The sequence below is a fragment of the Tyto alba genome, unplaced genomic scaffold (genome assembly GCF_018691265.1).
Source record: "Tyto alba isolate M040663 unplaced genomic scaffold, T.alba_DEE_v4.0 Super-Scaffold_6, whole genome shotgun sequence".
NCBI lineage: Eukaryota > Metazoa > Chordata > Aves > Strigiformes > Tytonidae > Tyto > Tyto alba.
Genome location: NW_024881327.1, coordinates 35,273,996 through 35,290,604, shown reverse-complemented (window position 1 = coordinate 35,290,604; position 16,609 = coordinate 35,273,996). Strand labels below are relative to the sequence as shown.

Genomic DNA, 16,609 nt, shown 5'->3' with positions numbered 1-16,609 from the left:
AAGTAGTCTGTTCAGATATCTGTGCGAGAATTACAAGCTCTAAATAGTGCCTTTGACTGTGCCCAATAGTGCTTATGCAGAAACATCTTTTGGATATGTTGCTGCTTAGTTTATGCTGAGTAGAATTGCCCATTTCTTCCCGTAAAGCATGCGTTATGTGGGTGTTTGTATTAAGTAATTGCCAAATAGCTTGAAGTTGCCATCTGTTTAAGATATTGGTGATGAGACAGATAAGATTTGAGGGAAGAAAGTAAGATTCTGATTGATTAAGAAAAGCAGAGGTTATTTTTTAATTGCTTGAGAAGGATCTTACACAGTGAATGGAACCCTGAGGATACGCTCCATTCAAAGCCCTAAAAATTGCTTAATAAAGGCAGCTTCAGAATATTGTTTTTTAACGTTTCTGGCACTGGGCAGGCTTTTGTCATCCCCACCTGCTGCAGAATCCTTAAGGCATAGTCTGTACTGATGCAAATTAAAGGAATTTCAAGGCTGCTGTAGCTTTTACCTGCATGGAAGGAATCTTACCATAGCTTAAATCAGCATCTAGTGTATTGTTGCTGTATTGCCACACAGTTTCATCGAGTCCTTTAGTACAAAACAAGACTGCCACTTAATTTAGTTTAGTTGATGTTGCTTATGGTTTTTGTGACCATTTAATTTTTTTAATTTCATAATGTAATTCTACAGGGAGAGCTCTGTTCAGAGGAATGTCTGGCATAGCTGTTTTGGAAAGTGTTTTCTGTGCTTTCAAGTCCTCTGACTTCTGTTATTGTGTATGTCTGTTCAAATGTAAATGCCAGCATATGCTTGTTGTATGGTATTTGCTTTGACTATCTCCTTTTTTTCTAACTATGATGTATTTATACATATACAGAGCCTTTCAGCTATTCTAAAATACCAAGTTTAGTAGCTACTGTTGGATTAAAATCAAAGGTGCATCTTCAGTATTTTTTCTACAAAGGCTTCTCTCCTGCCTTGTGTGTATATTTTTTTTTTTTTATTTTAATTCTTTTTTCCTTCTCTGTGGAAAGTAGAAGGTGACCTAAAGTCTGGTACCTTAATAGGGGAAAAAGATAAAAAGTGGCTTTATGTGTGTGTGATCACCTGTTGTGTTCTGAGGTAATGTTGCACAAGTATTCTTGCAGCAACTGGGACTAAACTGCACACTGCAAATATGTTATAGTCGCCTTGCATTTTCTTAATCTTTTGCTTTGTCAGGTTTTAAAAATCCAGAGATTGGAAATGCATGCAAGGAAGGTTTAGCTAAGGATGAGTAACATAATGCTGGGTGCTGTTCCAGGCAGAAGCAGTACAGTGTGGCATGCTGGCCCTTCTGCATGAGAGGAAACGAGATGTAATGTTAAACTGTTGAAAAAATAGTTAAGGTCACTCTTCTTTTTTGCTTTGTCTTACTATTTAAAAGCCCATGGGTGGCAGCGTATTTCATGCTGATGTTGATGCTGAAGGTCCTGCTAAAACAAAACTAACTTTTGAATCTTTGTGTTTGCTTGATACAGAAAAGTCTTGTGTTCTTCTATGTTGCCCGGTCAGCCTGTTCTCAACTTTAAGCCTAATATATGGCTGTCATTCACTCCTTGCCATGAAATACTCTTACAGAATGTAATTTGATTTCTGAAAGGAGTAGGAAGCCTATAGGAGTACTGAGGCTGACACTGTAATGTTTTACCTCACACCTCCCAGCCCTGAAACACTGTGCTACATGATAAATTTAACATGAAAAAATTATATATAGCCCGATCTTCTAATCATCCATTAACGTGGGTTAGTAAGGATCAACTTTCATATCAACCCAGATTTGTGATCTGAAATAGAACAGCATATGCAAATCTATAGACTGAGTGCTGCATGAGGGTGTAAACACTGTGGCTTCTACACCTGCCTGCCCAAGGCATATTGCTCACATCCTCTCCCTCAAGATGCCTGTTTGTGAAAACAGGTGTGAGAGGGAAGGATGTTGTGATTTACTCTTTAATGCTATGTGTATTTAACACTATAGTAATTGTCAGTTGCTACTCCACTTTCTGAAGGACTGTATTCTTTTTGGGTGATTAAAATAAGGAAAAGTTACAACCTCAGTTAATTAGTAGGAGCTGGCACATTCTAATTGGCAATGCTGATTGAGATAAATTTCAGCAGGCCTGCTTGCCTTTCAGTACACCTGGTGTATATCACTTGTCTTCTGTCATGTTTCAGTAGGCTGTAACTGCTTCTGCTGAAGAAAGTCCAGTTTGCTCTTCAGTACTGCATGCTGGTGTAGAATATACATATATGTTGGTCATAAGGTCTTATTGAAGACAAGTCAGTCAGTACTTCTTACCAATATATACCATATAGAAGATATCAACAAAAAGAAATATTCTGAACGTTTTCATTGATATAAATCAACCTCCAAGGGTTCTGATGCTGTAAGAAAGGGAGGACAGGGTAGTTTAGGGCTTGTTCCACCTGAAAAAATTGGGTATTTGTGGGCACTGACACTGGAATTCTGCTAATGCAGAATTAGTTTACGTAATAAATTTAAATATGCCAAGAAATATGTGCATGGACAGAGATTCAGATTGCGAAATACCAGAATTGGAGTTGACTGTATGTATGGATTATGCTTTGCTTAAATGTCGAGTGGCCTTTTAAAAGCACACAACATGTACCAAAAGATAATTGATTCTAACTTTTATGTAAACAGGTAACATTGTAAGAAGAATACAGAAAGCACAAGTTCCAATTCTAGTTTGGGATAGACTGGTTGCTTCTTTTTGCAGTTTCTGTACTAATGGAAGTATCTGATACAGTGACAGATAGCAAAGTATTTTTCCCTAAATATAACTGGTTTGTTTGGGGAAATTTCTTTGAAACTCCATGAAGGAAATGTCACACCAGTCTAAGCAGTGGAACAGATGTGATTGGCTCTACTGTAAACAACTTCAATATGTACCTCATTTCTTATGATAATATGTTTAAAATTACTACTGAATTATAAGTAAGTACAAATTTACACATTAATTTGTGACTACAAAATACTTTCAGCAGTAGAGGTAAAATTTCTTTACATTCTTTTTTCTTCTTTTTTTTTTTTCCTCCCTCTCAATTTTATAACCTCAGTGAATTGTGAGGCTTCTGAAATTGCATGTTCCATACTGTCAGTGATAAATCAAGTCTGTAGTGTGTAGTAGCTATTTGAGGTGATTTTTTTCCTGTGTCACATCAAAACAATGCTTTTGCTTTAGATCAGTTTATAAACATATTTCCAGGATGCAGATAAGGTGATATTTTTCTGGATGATCTTACCACCCTTTTGAGATACTTAGAGTGACTTATAAATTTGATCACTTACAAAATGGTTAAGAATCTTTGTAATGTGAAAATGATCTGTTTACAAAGAGAGTCCAGACATTTTGCATGAAAGCTTAGAGTAATATGACAAAACTGAGTCTGCTGCAAGATCAATACTGGAAAACAGTTTGTAGCTCAAAAGCAGAGGAAGAAATGGGACATCGTGCTGGGAAGGAGGTGTAGCCATTCGTACAGAGGAATACAAGTGCTTTGTGCTGCAAGTTTATTTTTTAAAGCTGTAAGTGGGTCTGTGAAATGTGTTATGTCTCTGATTATCCTGAATGGTAAAACTGAAATGTTGAACCTTATTTTTCAGCTACTCTAGTGTAGACAAGAGATTTAGAAGTCCTCATTTAGGTTTCAGTGCAAACTGAAATATGAATTTGAACTCGTAAAAATTTCCATTGCCTGCAGCTTACCTGTCAAACTTTCAGCAGCTCTTTCTAAAGGATCGTTGTCAAAATTGAACACTGAGAATGTGTCCTTGTGATAAGGGTTCTAAAGAAATCGCATCTGTCACAAGCAAGTGGTTTTAGGTAGAGAAATGTTTAAAATAAAATAAGGTTCTTCATGCAAAGATATATCTGTATAGAAGGAGGCTGTTGCCTTATTTCTTTCATATGCAGACAAGCTTTTGCAGACTTCATAGTGGAGAGTACAATTTAAATCATCACAGAATGGTCTGGGTTGGAAGGGACTTTAGAGATCATCTACTTCTAACCCCCTTTCTGTGGGCAGGGACACCTCAAGTTGCTCAAAGCCCTTTCTGACCTTGCCCTGAACACTTCCAGGGAGAGGACATCCACAGGTTCTCTGGGCAACCTCTTCTAGTGTCTCACTGCCCTCACTAAATAATTTCTCCATTATATCTAATCTAAATCTACCCTCTTCCAGTTTAAAACTGTTACCCCTCATCCTATCACTGCACTCCCTGATAATGGGTCCCTCCCCATCTTTCCTGTAGGCCACTTCTAAGTATTGGAAGGCTTCCCAGAGCATTCTTTTCTCTAGGCTGAACAACCCCAACTCTCTCAGCCTGTCCTTGTAGGGGATCATCTTCATGGCCCTCCTCTGGACCCACCTGAGCAGGCCCTTGTCTGTCTTAAGCTAGGGATCCCAGAGCTGAAGACCAGGTTGGGTCTCTCAAAAGTGGAGTAGAGGGGGAGAGTCACCTCCTTCAACCTGCTGGCCACACTTCTCTTGATGCAGCCTGGGATACAATTGACTTTCTGGGATGTGAGCACACATTGCTGGCTCATTGTTGGTTTTCCATCCACTAATACCCCCAAGTCTTTCGCTACAGGGCTGCTCCCAAGCCACTCATTGCACAGCCTGTATTTTGCTTGGGTTTGCCTTGACCCAGGTGCAGGACCTTGTACTTGGCCTTTCGAATTTCATGAGGTTTGCATGGGCCCAACTCTCAAGCCTGTTAAGGTCCCTCTGGATGGCATTCCTTCCCTCCAACGTGTTGACTGTATCACACAGCTTGGTGGCATCGGTGAACTTGTTCAGTCCCACTGTCCACATTGCCAACAAAGATGTTAAACAGCCCTGATCCCAGTACTGACTCCTGAGGAAGGCCACTCATCACTGCTTTCCACTTGGACATTGAGCTGTTGACTGCAACACTTTGAGTGTGGCCATTCAGTCAATTTCTCATACACCGAGTGAAAATCCATGTCTCTCCAATTTAGAGACAAGGTTGTCGTGTGGGACAGTGTCAAATGCTTTGTAGAAGTCCAGGTGGATGATGGCAGTTGTTTTTCCCTTATCCAACGACGCTGTAACACAGTGACAGAGGGCCACCAAATTTGTCAGGCGTGATTTGCCCTTACTGAAGGCATGTTGACTGTCACAATTCAACTCCTTATTTTCCATGTGCCCTAGCTTAGTTTCCAGGAGGATTCATTCCATGATCTTGCTGGACACAGATCTGAGACTGACTGGCCTGTACTTCCCTGGGTCTTCTTTTATTCCCTTTTTAAAAATGGGGGTTATGTTTCCCTTTTTCAAGTCCAGTTCATCAGACTGCTGTGACATTTCTCAGATATGATGGGTAGTGGCTTAGCCACTTCATCAGCCAGTTCCCCCAGGACCTGCAGATGCATCTCATCAGGTCCCATGGACTTGTGCACCTTCAGGTTCCTTAGATGGTTTCAAATCTGAGCTTCTCCTACAGTGGGTGGTTCCTCATTCTCCCAGTCCCCACCTTTGCCTTTTGCATCTTGGGCAGTGTGGCTGGAGCACTTGCTGGTGAAGACTGAGGCAAAAAATAGTCGTTGAGTACCGCAGCCGTATCCATATCATGGGTAACCAGGTCTCCCACTTATTACCTTAGAGAGCCCGCATTTTCCTTAGTCTTCCTTTTATCAATGAGGTACCTGTCATTTCCTCCTTGCCCTTGACATCCCTGGACAGATTTAATTCTGTCAGTGCTTTGGCCTTCCTGACCTGATCCCTGCATACTCAGACAGTTTCACTTCTACTTTGTCAGCGTGAAGCTGTAACAGCTGGCTTGTAAGGGCTAGAAATGCGGGTTTTGATGGTGGTGGGTTGGTTTTCATTTTTCGGTGGTGTAAAAATCTATGGGGTAGTATTTTCTTATTTTATTAGAGCATCTGTTGCTATGAAAGGTTATGCAGACTGTGGTTGTTATACAGGGAAATTATTAATTATTCTCTACATATTTAAATAATGTTTTCTTAGTGGGACTGTTACTGCATGTAATACAGCTGTTTTGGGCATATTTGAGAGAGATTTGATTGTTTTTGTGTTAATTTTTTTCTGTCTTTCTGTATTTTCTTTCAATCTTATTTCTCCTCTGCCCCTCTTTTATGGTTAATAGGCGTGAGTCTCTATGAAGATTCTTGTGAAAACAAGTTCTTAAGCCGTCATCCTGGGAAAGATCTTGATACTTTGCCTTAAATGGCTACAGCACCTGGTGATGTGTTGAGTTCTGCAAGGGTAGTGAGGACAAAAGGATTGATGTGGAGATCAGTTTAAGTAGATAAAAGTCACAAGATGCTGTCCTGATTTAAATGAAAACAAAACACTAAATTATGCTGTGGAATTTTTAATAAGGAATTGTTTTTATTTGTTCCATGCTTGTTTGTTTATAGTTTGCCTAAGCTTCCTCTGAGAAGCATATAATGAAAAAGGCAAAATGCCAGAAATACCTTGATGAATGTTAATGCTAATTTTTCTGTAATTATATTTGGCTAAATTCTCTTGCTCACTGTAACCTGCTTTTCTATTGCTTGTCTTCTATGTCTTGCTATTGATTTTTAAAAAAATTAAAGGTAATTAAACTGACTTTTTCTTTCAGTTCATAACTGGACTCAAGAAGACACTCTTCAGTGGCTGTCAGAATTTGTTGAACTGCCCCAGTATGAAAAGAATTTTAGAGACAGCAACGTCAATGGAACAACACTTCCCAGGTGAACGTTTTTTCTGGACTAGTTTCAGATAATTCTAAGTTTCTGCTTTAGTCTGTATGTGGGAACAACTATGTGAACCTAAAGTGTAACAAGATATGGTCAAATGCAAGACGAGAAAAGTGTCCTTGCACTTTAGAAGGACTGGCTGCATTTTTTTTTCCCTGTCAAAATATTTCAAAATATAAAGGCTTTTTGCCACTTCTTTCATCTTAGTTTTATGTCTTACTGTTGAAGCTTTTGTTGATGATCGTGTAATTCTGTATGGTAGCAGACTTCCTTTTGAACAACTTCCAGTCTATTGTATGGATATACATCAAAAACTATCTACAGAACTCCTTTTCTTGAGCATAACTACTAAATTTGAGTATTAAATATATTTCAGAGGATTGGTGCCACAAGTCTACAAATATACCCTTATCTTTAACTATGCCAAATGGATTTATTTCACGCTTACTCTAGAAAGAAAAGAATAGGGAAATGATGTGATGTTCTTCCTTTGCAACATGTTGATATGCTTTTTTTTATACCACTGCTGTCTTTGTATTATATCTCTCACACTAATTGCATAACTATAATTATATAACTGTGGGAAATGCTATTGATGTATTTTTTTTCCATAGACTGGTTTTGAATATCATTTGTGGAATAGGTAATGTTTTGTCTTATCATTAACAGGATAGCAGTAAATGAACATGCTTTCATGATCTCCCACTTGAAAATAATTGACCGGAGCCATAGACAGAAGCTTCAGCTTAAAGCCTTGGATGTTGTTTTATTTGGACCTCTTACACGTTAGTAGCTTTTTGGAGTTTTTTCTTACCACTTATTTGCAAGAATTCAACAGAGAATATTTTCAGTGATACTTATTTTGTGGATGTACTGATGTACTGCTTGGCATGTATTGTAGTACTGGGAAATGAATTAAAAAAGGTTATCAAGATGGTGGGATTAGGACAAAAGTTCACTTTGTGTAAGATTATGTAGAAATTTTAGTATATCCCTGCTTGACAGACGGATGTTGTTTTTTGTGTCACAAGAAGTGACCTCTCAATGTTTCTGTTCAAATTACACTTGTGGCTAATGTTACATTCACTTCCCAATGAGCTTGGACAGTGTAAGCTGGGGTGCTGAAATGAGAGGGGATAACCACTTTGTGTTTTCCGTTAGCATCCAATGTATAATGCAATTGCCTTTTTAAAAGGCAGTTTTACAAAGATGCTACTGACTATAAAAGTTGTACTAACAAAGAAGTGTATGTGAATCTTGGATATGATACTTCGAGAATCCAGGTTTTGCTTTTAAAAAGTGCTGCTATTAGCTACTTACCCTTTTAAAATCTACTTTATCTTGTATAAATGAATTTTTAACTCGGCATAGTGTATTCCAGGGGACACAGACTGGAGAGAACTTAAATTTAACCAAAGTTCTTACTGGCCAGATAAAGTGTAATTTGGGGAACTCTCTCTTGACTCATTTAAATAAAGATACAGGCTATGTACTATAAAAGTTTAGTAAGATTTCCTCAAACTAATACATGTTTTAATATAGTTTAAGTAGATAGCATTAGAGAAGAGTTGCTAATATTGTATGGAAAATGCTCTGGAATCCATTTGAAAGATAGTTGTTGGAGGTGGTTTGAGATAAATGAGCTGGAATTCTGTTTAGTGTCAGGTAACCTTTTTTGTCTGTAACCTTTTTGGCTAGGGGGGGGTGAAAAGAAAGTCTGCAGTCTGTTTTCTGTATCAATGAACTAGTTATTGATCATGTTATTCTCTGCACAGGTCCCCCTCACAACTGGATGAAGGATTTTATATTAACAGTTTCTATAGTTATTGGTTTTGGAGGCTGCTGGTTTGCATATACACAGAACAGAACCTCAAGAGAACATATCACAAAAATGATGAAGGATTTAGAAAGTCTTCAAACAGCAGAGCAAAGTCTTCTTGACTTGCAGGAAAGGTATAAAAACTAAAAAAGTTCATGTTTAGTTGTCTTTTTCTTTTGAGGTTAAATATAAATACAGATCTGTTAGAGTGATAAATTATTTGCGTTAAGCTTCCTTTGGATTTTGTTTATCTTTTGCATTAAAATTTGATTTTTAGTGATGATGGGTTCTTGGGTAGAAATTGCTCCTAGATAATTTAGCAGGTAATATGAACTTTGGGATGAAGGTAGAGAATAGAGGTTCAATCTTTTTTACCTACAGATTTATGTAATTACAGTTTACTTTGAAATACTTATGTGGAAATGAGAACGCTTCTCTTTTTTCTGTTAAGGCTTTAGGATTGAAATAGACCTGATCTGGTTACTTTCTCTTGCTTATTTAACAGTGTGAGAGTTGATAGTTTTCTCTAGTGCGTCTGTAACTCAGTTGTCTATAAACACTTGTATTTTGGTCTTATTACACCTTTAATGAAGGTTCACCTAAAAGCATGTTTTGTCTGATGTGAACATCACGTGATGTGATGTAATTGCTGCTGATTTATGAAGCTTGTACAGTCTTTATCACAGAATGGTTGAGGTTGGAAGGGACTTCTGGAGGTCATCTTGTCCAGCCCTATCTGCTCATTCAGCATCATCTAGAACAGGTTGTCCGGGACTGTGTCCAGGTGGCTTCTGAATATGTCCAAGGATGGAGACTCTATCATCTCCCAGGGCAACTTGTGCCAGTGCTCAATCACCCTCATGGTGAAAAAATGTTTCCTGATGTTCAGACGGAACCTCTTTTGGTTTGTGCCTATTGCCTCTTGCCCTGTTGCTGGGCACATTTTCTTCTCCTGAGGACTGCAACTTTTAACAAATATGCTGTGTATTTTCTCGTTGTTTTTTTTTGTTCAATTGTGAAGGCTTGAGAAGGCACAAGAAGAAAATAGAAATGTTGCTGTGGAAAAGCAAAATCTGGAGCGCAAAATGATGGATGAGATCAGTGATGCAAAACGGGAAGCTCATCGCCTGAGGGAGTTGAGGGAGGGAGCTGAATGTGAGCTCAGCAGGCTCAAATACGCAGAGGAAGAGCTAGTACAGGTATCTACAAACCATTTATAATTTTAGTGTTGACTTTGAATTGGTTCTGGTTTTATTACATCCTTAGGAGTGTTTAAAGCAGCATTGCTCTAATGCTAGATTTGAATGGAAACATTCTAAGAGCACTTAATGATTGTCTGTCAATCATGCCATTAGTAAAATAATCCTGAAGCTATAGAAAGACATACACTTTGTATATTAGCTTATCATAATGTTGTTGGATTTGTGGAACAAAATATATACAAAATCTTTTTTCCCTGTCTTGTTATCAGATGAGAGATCATAGCTTTGTCTCATTCTTTTGAGTAGCAATAGATTGGATTTATTTTTCTAAATACAAATGCTGTTTTACAAAAATATTTAAGCTTCAAGTTAGGGACTGTATATCATAGGGAACAAAATTGAGTATAATATAGTATGTGGAAATTCATATGCTGTATTTTAGAAATGCCAGAGTTGCATTCCTGACAGCAATTGGGTTACACCACAGCTTTGTAAAGCCTTAGTATATTGCTGTGGGATATAAAGCTGTTTATATTTTCCTTTCTTCTGCTGTCAATTCTAATGATACTCTTGGTGACACTTTTATTTCTCTTGATTGCTAGGTTCGCATGGCTTTAAAAAAGGCTGAGAAGGAGTTTGAGTTGAGAAGTAATTGGTCTGTTCCTGAAGCTTTGCAGAAGTGGCTTCAGTTAACACATGAAGTTGAAGTACAGTATTACAATATCAAAAGACAGCATGCAGAAATGCAGCTGGCAATTGCCAAAGATGAGGTACTAACTCTTACTTGTCAGCTACTTAAAGACTTTTCTGATCTGTTGCTAGATATATGAAATAATAAATACAAATTATTTAGATAAGCATTTGGATATTTTTTTCTTCTCGGAGTTGTTGTTTTGCTGCCTGTCAATATTGCTAATGTTTTGTCATCTGTGTTAAGTATATAACTTCTAGTTTATGCAGTTCATTTTATCTTGCTTTTTAGGCAGAAAAGATAAAAAAGAAGAGAAGCACTGTATTTGGAACATTACATGTTGCACACAGCTCTTCCTTGGATGAAGTGGACCATAAAATCCTTGAAGCCAAGTAAGAGTATCATCAGGATGCATATTCTCTTGTGATTATTCTTGGAACAATGGTATTTTTTGGGAGTTAGGGAATTTATTGTTTTAGTGGTTTTACACTTTTAAGTAAAACAGTTTAAAAGATAAAGTGTGAATATGTGGACAGTCCTAACTGATCTTTGTGTTGAAATGACTGCACTTGTATTGCTTTGCCTTATTAAGAACAGTGTATGTAATTTTCATATGTGCTTTTCTTCAGGAAAGCACTCTCTGAGTTGACGACATGTTTGCGAGAGCGTCTTTATCGATGGCAACAGATTGAGAAGATTTGTGGCTTTCAAATAGCACACAATTCTGGGCTACCAAGCTTGACCTCCTCTCTCTACTCTGATCACAGCTGGGTAGTTATGCCTCGAGTTTCCATTCCTCCTTACCCAATTGCAGGGGGAGTTGATGACTTAGATGAAGATACTCCTCCAATAGTTTCACAGTTTCATGGTAAGTGGTGAGCTTAGTAGAAAGAAAGGGGAAAAGTTATGGAGGCGTGGGATTTTGAAGTCAGGTGGGAGAAGAGTGCTGAAATAAACAGGGTTGGATCAAAGTCAAAAGGACCAAAATTCTGACTGGCATTTCAGATGTAGCTTTTGAGACTTGCGTAAACTGAAAACTGGGTTTTGCTATAAAGATAACATGAAGAAAAAGCCTTTATTCTATTTCAGTGAGGGACTGGGGGGCAAGTTCAGCTAAGATTTTGAAAATCTGCTTGTCATAATTGGATTGCAACTTAAACCAAAATTTATAACACTGAATTTCTGTTAGCACGTTTATTCTTTCAAATGGAAGGGATGGTATTAGTCTAGGGTCCCTTGAGCTTGTAGGAAGATCACACCCTTTGAGAGGCTTCATGCTGCATAGCTTTTCAAATGTTCATTAGTGGCTGGAACAAAATGCTGTTGTTGTCCAAGGGAAGCATTCAGGCAGAATGTTTGTGTTTGAATACAGTGGGTTGTTTGAGTGTGAGACAGAGATGCCAAATGCTGGAGGGAGGGAAATTCAGCTTTGGTTAAACTATGATCAAAAGATATACACTGGGAATTCAGACCACCCTTGTATCTTGAGTCATTGTGTTAATATAAGAGCCTGTTTCATGGAAGTTGTAATTAACTGGACTCTAGAGGCAAATCAAAAAGATAAGCTCCCATGTAGCTATTCAAACAAGCAATATGAAGCTGAGGAATGAGTAGGGAAGAAAAATATCATATGTGTACTTTTTTCTTCCAGAGCTAGGGTTCTCAGAAGAAATTAGAACTGTATTTTAAAATAATATAACGATAATAGTTGCTGCTTGGCTGGCTTCATTTAGTGTGCCTTGGTGTCCTGGATTTGAGTGAGTGGTGGGCTTTTTGGGTAGCAGGGGAGGGGGCTACAGTGGTGGCCCCCTGTGAGAAGCTTCTCGAAGCTCCCCTGGCTCCAAGCCAGACCCACCTCTGCACCAAGGCTGAGTCAGCTGTGCCACTGTGATAATGTATTTAAGAAGGGGAACCTGGGAGGAAGAATTGGAGTTGTGAGGAGGAGTTGCAGCATCTGCATGAACATGAAGGTCAGTGGAGGAATGGAGGAAGAAAGGCAGGGAGGAGGTGTGTTGGAGCAGAGACCCCCCTGTATCATGTGGTGAGATGGCAGGGTGGACCCCTCCCCCCCCGCCACCCATGGAGGTCTACGGTGGAGCAGACACTGATATATGGCCTTTGGGGGGCCCCACGTGACCATTTAAGGTGGCTACACTAGAAGGTAGCCAGGACCCCTGTTGGAAGAAGCAGCCCCCGCTGTTGTAGTTCGATGCTGGCTGGGAGGATTGCAGCATGTGGGGCTGTCCCATGATGGAGCAGCTTGGGAAGGGCTGCATCCCGTGGGAGGGACTCATGTCGGAGAAAGTTTGTGGAGGACTGTCTTCTGTGAGAGGGGAACCATGCTGGAGCAGAGGGAAGAAGTTCCAGAAGTTCTCATCCTCCCTGCCCTCACCCCCCCTCCAAAGATTGAAGAAGCAGCAGCACAGACTGCATCCTGCATTCCCTGCTCCTGCGCCACTGTGGGGAGGAGGTAGAGATACTGGGAGCAAAGCTAAGGCTGGGGGGGACAGGCGGGAAGGGGGGAAATGAGCAGCTGTGTGGTGCTCAGTTGCCCTCTGAGCTCAGACCATGACACTTGGGCACACAATTTTCTTCTGAATGTACCAGACTTTTTTCTACAGGTCACACTGGAAAGTTCATTCATCCCCTTGCAATGTTACTTACTGCGGATTCTGATCGCTTTTAAAGCATATTGTCTCTGTAGTTACTTCACTGTGAAGGCTTTGATTTAAACTTTAGCAACAAATTTCTTCAATGGCCCAGTAAAATATGGGTGACTACGGTTAAACTTTCAGTCTGCGTGGAGAAACCTGTGGTCTGATTTCAAAATGAGGAGCTCCATTTGTTATCATGACTTTCCAGATGGTCTAAAGTGACAAAACATTTAAATGTGTACAGAAGACTTCAGACTTGTGACTTTTTTAGTCACTCTTCTCATTCAGATCTTGCACATAAGTGAAGCCAGAGATCAAAGTGCAGTTGGCTCAGAGGAACTATGATTAGAGGCAGACTGTACAGTTTGTAAGAGCATACTTAGTTGAAACTGTACTGTATGCTTGTGCAATTATGGTTTAATTTTTTTTTGTTACAGTTAAGTTCATTTGGAAGTATTTAGCTAATGGATGTTTCAGTCAGCGATGAAAGTTACCTGAATCTTAGTAACGTTACAAAAACTTTAAATCTGTTTTTCTGAATTTTGGTAAGGTAAGAGAGCCTGCGCTAGTTAAAGTGATCACGTGAGGGAAGTAGCTTCTTCTTAATTTACTAGCTTTTAAAATTTCTACTCAGTAAGAAGAACCCCTGGAAAGACTTGGGAGTGGGGAAAGAGAGGGAATATATGCTAAATAATCTTTTGTTAAAACTAGTTCAGGAGTCAAATTATTGTAGGTTAGTTTGGTAACTGCTAAATTATTCCCATCCTTTAGATAAAAATGACAAATGTGCACGAGGAAAGACAGAAGCAAAATGGCTTGTCTCGCATATGAGGCTTCAGGCAAAATGCAGTGTGCAGACAGGTCAGTTATGAGCAAGACTGTTTCATTCTCTGGACCTAAACTGAACTATCTGGGCTGTTACCTTGCCCCATCATCCTTTGATCTCTTAAGATGGACAACATTTGAAGCGTGCCAGACAGGCTTCTTTGTGCCACAGCAATTGCGATGATCTATTTAATCAATCCTGAGCTGAAGAACAGGAGAGGATAAAGAAATAGATGTAAGAGACTGGAACAAAGTCATTACAGGAAGGTGATAGTAGAACTTCTACTTTTGCATTGACCGATTAGGATTCAGATGTTTCCTTGATTTAGTGAGTTTCATTTTTACTGGGAAAATCTAGGTGTTAAATTGTCATAGCTGAATCCTTCATAATCCTGTGTGTATATACCTATAAGGAACTAAAATGCTTGTAAGTTCTCTGAAAATTCACTGATGGTGCAATCTTGTTTGTTTTTTTTTTTTTTTTTTTTTTGTTGGTGTTTTGTTTTGGTGTTTTTTTTTTTTTTTTGTTTTGTTTTTTTTTTTTAACACCAGTGAGTAGGATGGCATCTGTTTTACCTGGACACATACAAATTTCCTACAGGGATTCTTATTCTCTTATCTCAGGTCACATTTGCTTTTTAGGAATGTTTTTGTTATTGCACAAGATTATTTTTGAGCTGCCAACACCTACTCTTCAGCTCAGTAAGGACTTGTAAGCCTTTCTTTTCTGCTCAGCCTGGCAGGAAACAAAGTCAAAGTGTTGGCGAAGGTGCAGCTACTTGCTGTTTTGTGAAAGTTGTGATTTCCTGCATTAAAAGCAGGATGACAACTCAATCTTTTCTGAGATTCCAGGAAGGGAGACTGCACTTTACCTCATGCAAAACTGGCATCTCAAAAAATAAAATGTGTTTTGTCAGGCTAGACATCCTTGTCTATAAAAAGAATTGATTTTTTTTTTTGTGTGTTGTGTTTGGTAAACATTTTGAACATCAGTAGGGTTATGGTTTGTTTTCCCTAAACAGTGATGCATTCAGTGGGACAGTTTGAGGAGAGGTATGAGAAAGCCTAAGACTCATAACAGGTAGCCTGAAAACAGGTGTGGAGATTCATAGAAGTATTGCTGCCTAATCATCTTTTGAAGGAGGAACTGTTAGATACTTTCCTGGTAAAGTCTTGTTTTGCTGTCTCCACCCATTTTTAGTATTTTTGTTTCTGGAAATTCATACTCAGCCTGACAAAAGCAAGTGTTATCAAATAGGCAATTCCTGAGTTTATGATTAGATTGAGTTATATGTTTTCTATCATGTTATGTAAATAGAATTGGTGTTCCATGTTTAATGTAACTTTCAACTAATGCAATGTAATTCAGTTGGCTATTTTGTTAGGTATCCCTACATCGCAAAACTTTTACATAGTCTTTTAGGCTCCAAATTGCCACACAAGTTAAATACAGGATATTGTGTAACATGCTAATTTCAGCACTGCTATTTTTAGTGTATAAAGGGTTGGGAGTTTTAGTAGAATCTTTCTCTTTGTTCTCAAGAGAGCATAGTGAGCCAGAGCTTTGGTGCACATGGTCAGAGTAGTATTTGGCAAGCACAAAATTGCTGTAGTTGCATCTTGGTTAGCTGCTTCATTTAACTGTAGAATGTGTAAGGTGATGTCAGTCTTTCTTCCCCCTAAACAGTCAAGCAATATTAAAGTTGTCTAAGAATCACTGTGGCTGAAGCAGATACCTGCTATTTAGTTTTCAGAGTAGATATTGTTAACATCAATGTCACTTGGAGGGTTTTGGTTTGCTTTTTCTTTGCCTCAGGGTCCATTGTAAAACCTCCCAGCACATTGGCAAGAAGCAGTAGCTTGTGTCGATCAAGACGCAATGTTGTGCCATCATCTCCACAGTCTCAGCATGCTTTGCACTCCCCTGACCCTGACATCCTTTCTGTGTCGAGCTGCCCAGCTCTTTATCGAACTGAAGAGGAGGAGGAAGCCATTTACTTCTCTGCTGATAAACAATGGTACGGAGATTAGCAAACAGCACTTGATACTCTGATAGGATTATTTGAGACTGACAGTTTATAAATAGAGGTTGAACCAAGACAAAAGTTAAAGTAATCTATAGGATAATATAAATTAATATAGTCCACATAGAACAGAGAGAGTTCTTGTCTGGTATGTGTATGTAAATAGCTAGCATGTCATATACAGTTAAGTAATGTTACAATCCAGGGTGCACTGAACTAACCCTGATTCTCCATTACAATATGTTACTGGCTTTTACATCTGAAACTAGGATCAAAAGCAATGTCAGCTACTGGGCGAAGAGAAGATGGATGGTAACACAATTCTTACAGCATGTTGAGCGTGTACCTACTCTTGTTACATGGCCTCATAGGAAAAGGTTAAATTCCTTTTGGAAGGAGCAAATGAGCTTGTTGAAAGGTAGGGACACTTGTCCTGAAGAAACTTTTTGTATGTGATAGGCTTAAATCTCCTTCTTTCATTTTGTAACTTTTCTGACTTCATGTGCCAGAAAGATAGTTTTTGTTCTTTGACGTGAGATACAAATGACTGATTCTGGGCAGATGTTGCTGCTCACAAAACCAAGATTGGGCAAATTA

At 38.8% G+C, this 16,609-nt stretch overlaps 1 protein-coding gene across 2 annotated transcripts in view; it reads left to right on the top strand.

Moving 5' to 3' along the window:
* The window catches only part of STIM2 (stromal interaction molecule 2), an 81,385-nt gene that overhangs the window by 56,788 nt on the left and 7,988 nt on the right, over window positions 1-16,609 (top strand). Inside the window, exons 4-12 of one of the 2 annotated variants that reach the window (XM_042807609.1) lie at window positions 6,680-6,791; window positions 7,467-7,582; window positions 8,573-8,750; window positions 9,638-9,815; window positions 10,421-10,588; window positions 10,801-10,901; window positions 11,139-11,377; window positions 15,805-16,006; window positions 16,282-16,430. In XM_042807609.1, the coding sequence (XP_042663543.1) occupies window positions 6,680-6,791; window positions 7,467-7,582; window positions 8,573-8,750; window positions 9,638-9,815; window positions 10,421-10,588; window positions 10,801-10,901; window positions 11,139-11,377; window positions 15,805-16,006; window positions 16,282-16,430 (1,443 nt within the window). The remainder of the gene's footprint in view (window positions 1-6,679; window positions 6,792-7,466; window positions 7,583-8,572; window positions 8,751-9,637; window positions 9,816-10,420; window positions 10,589-10,800; window positions 10,902-11,138; window positions 11,378-15,804; window positions 16,007-16,281; window positions 16,431-16,609) is intronic. The other variant, XM_032984402.2, reaches the window with a different exon arrangement.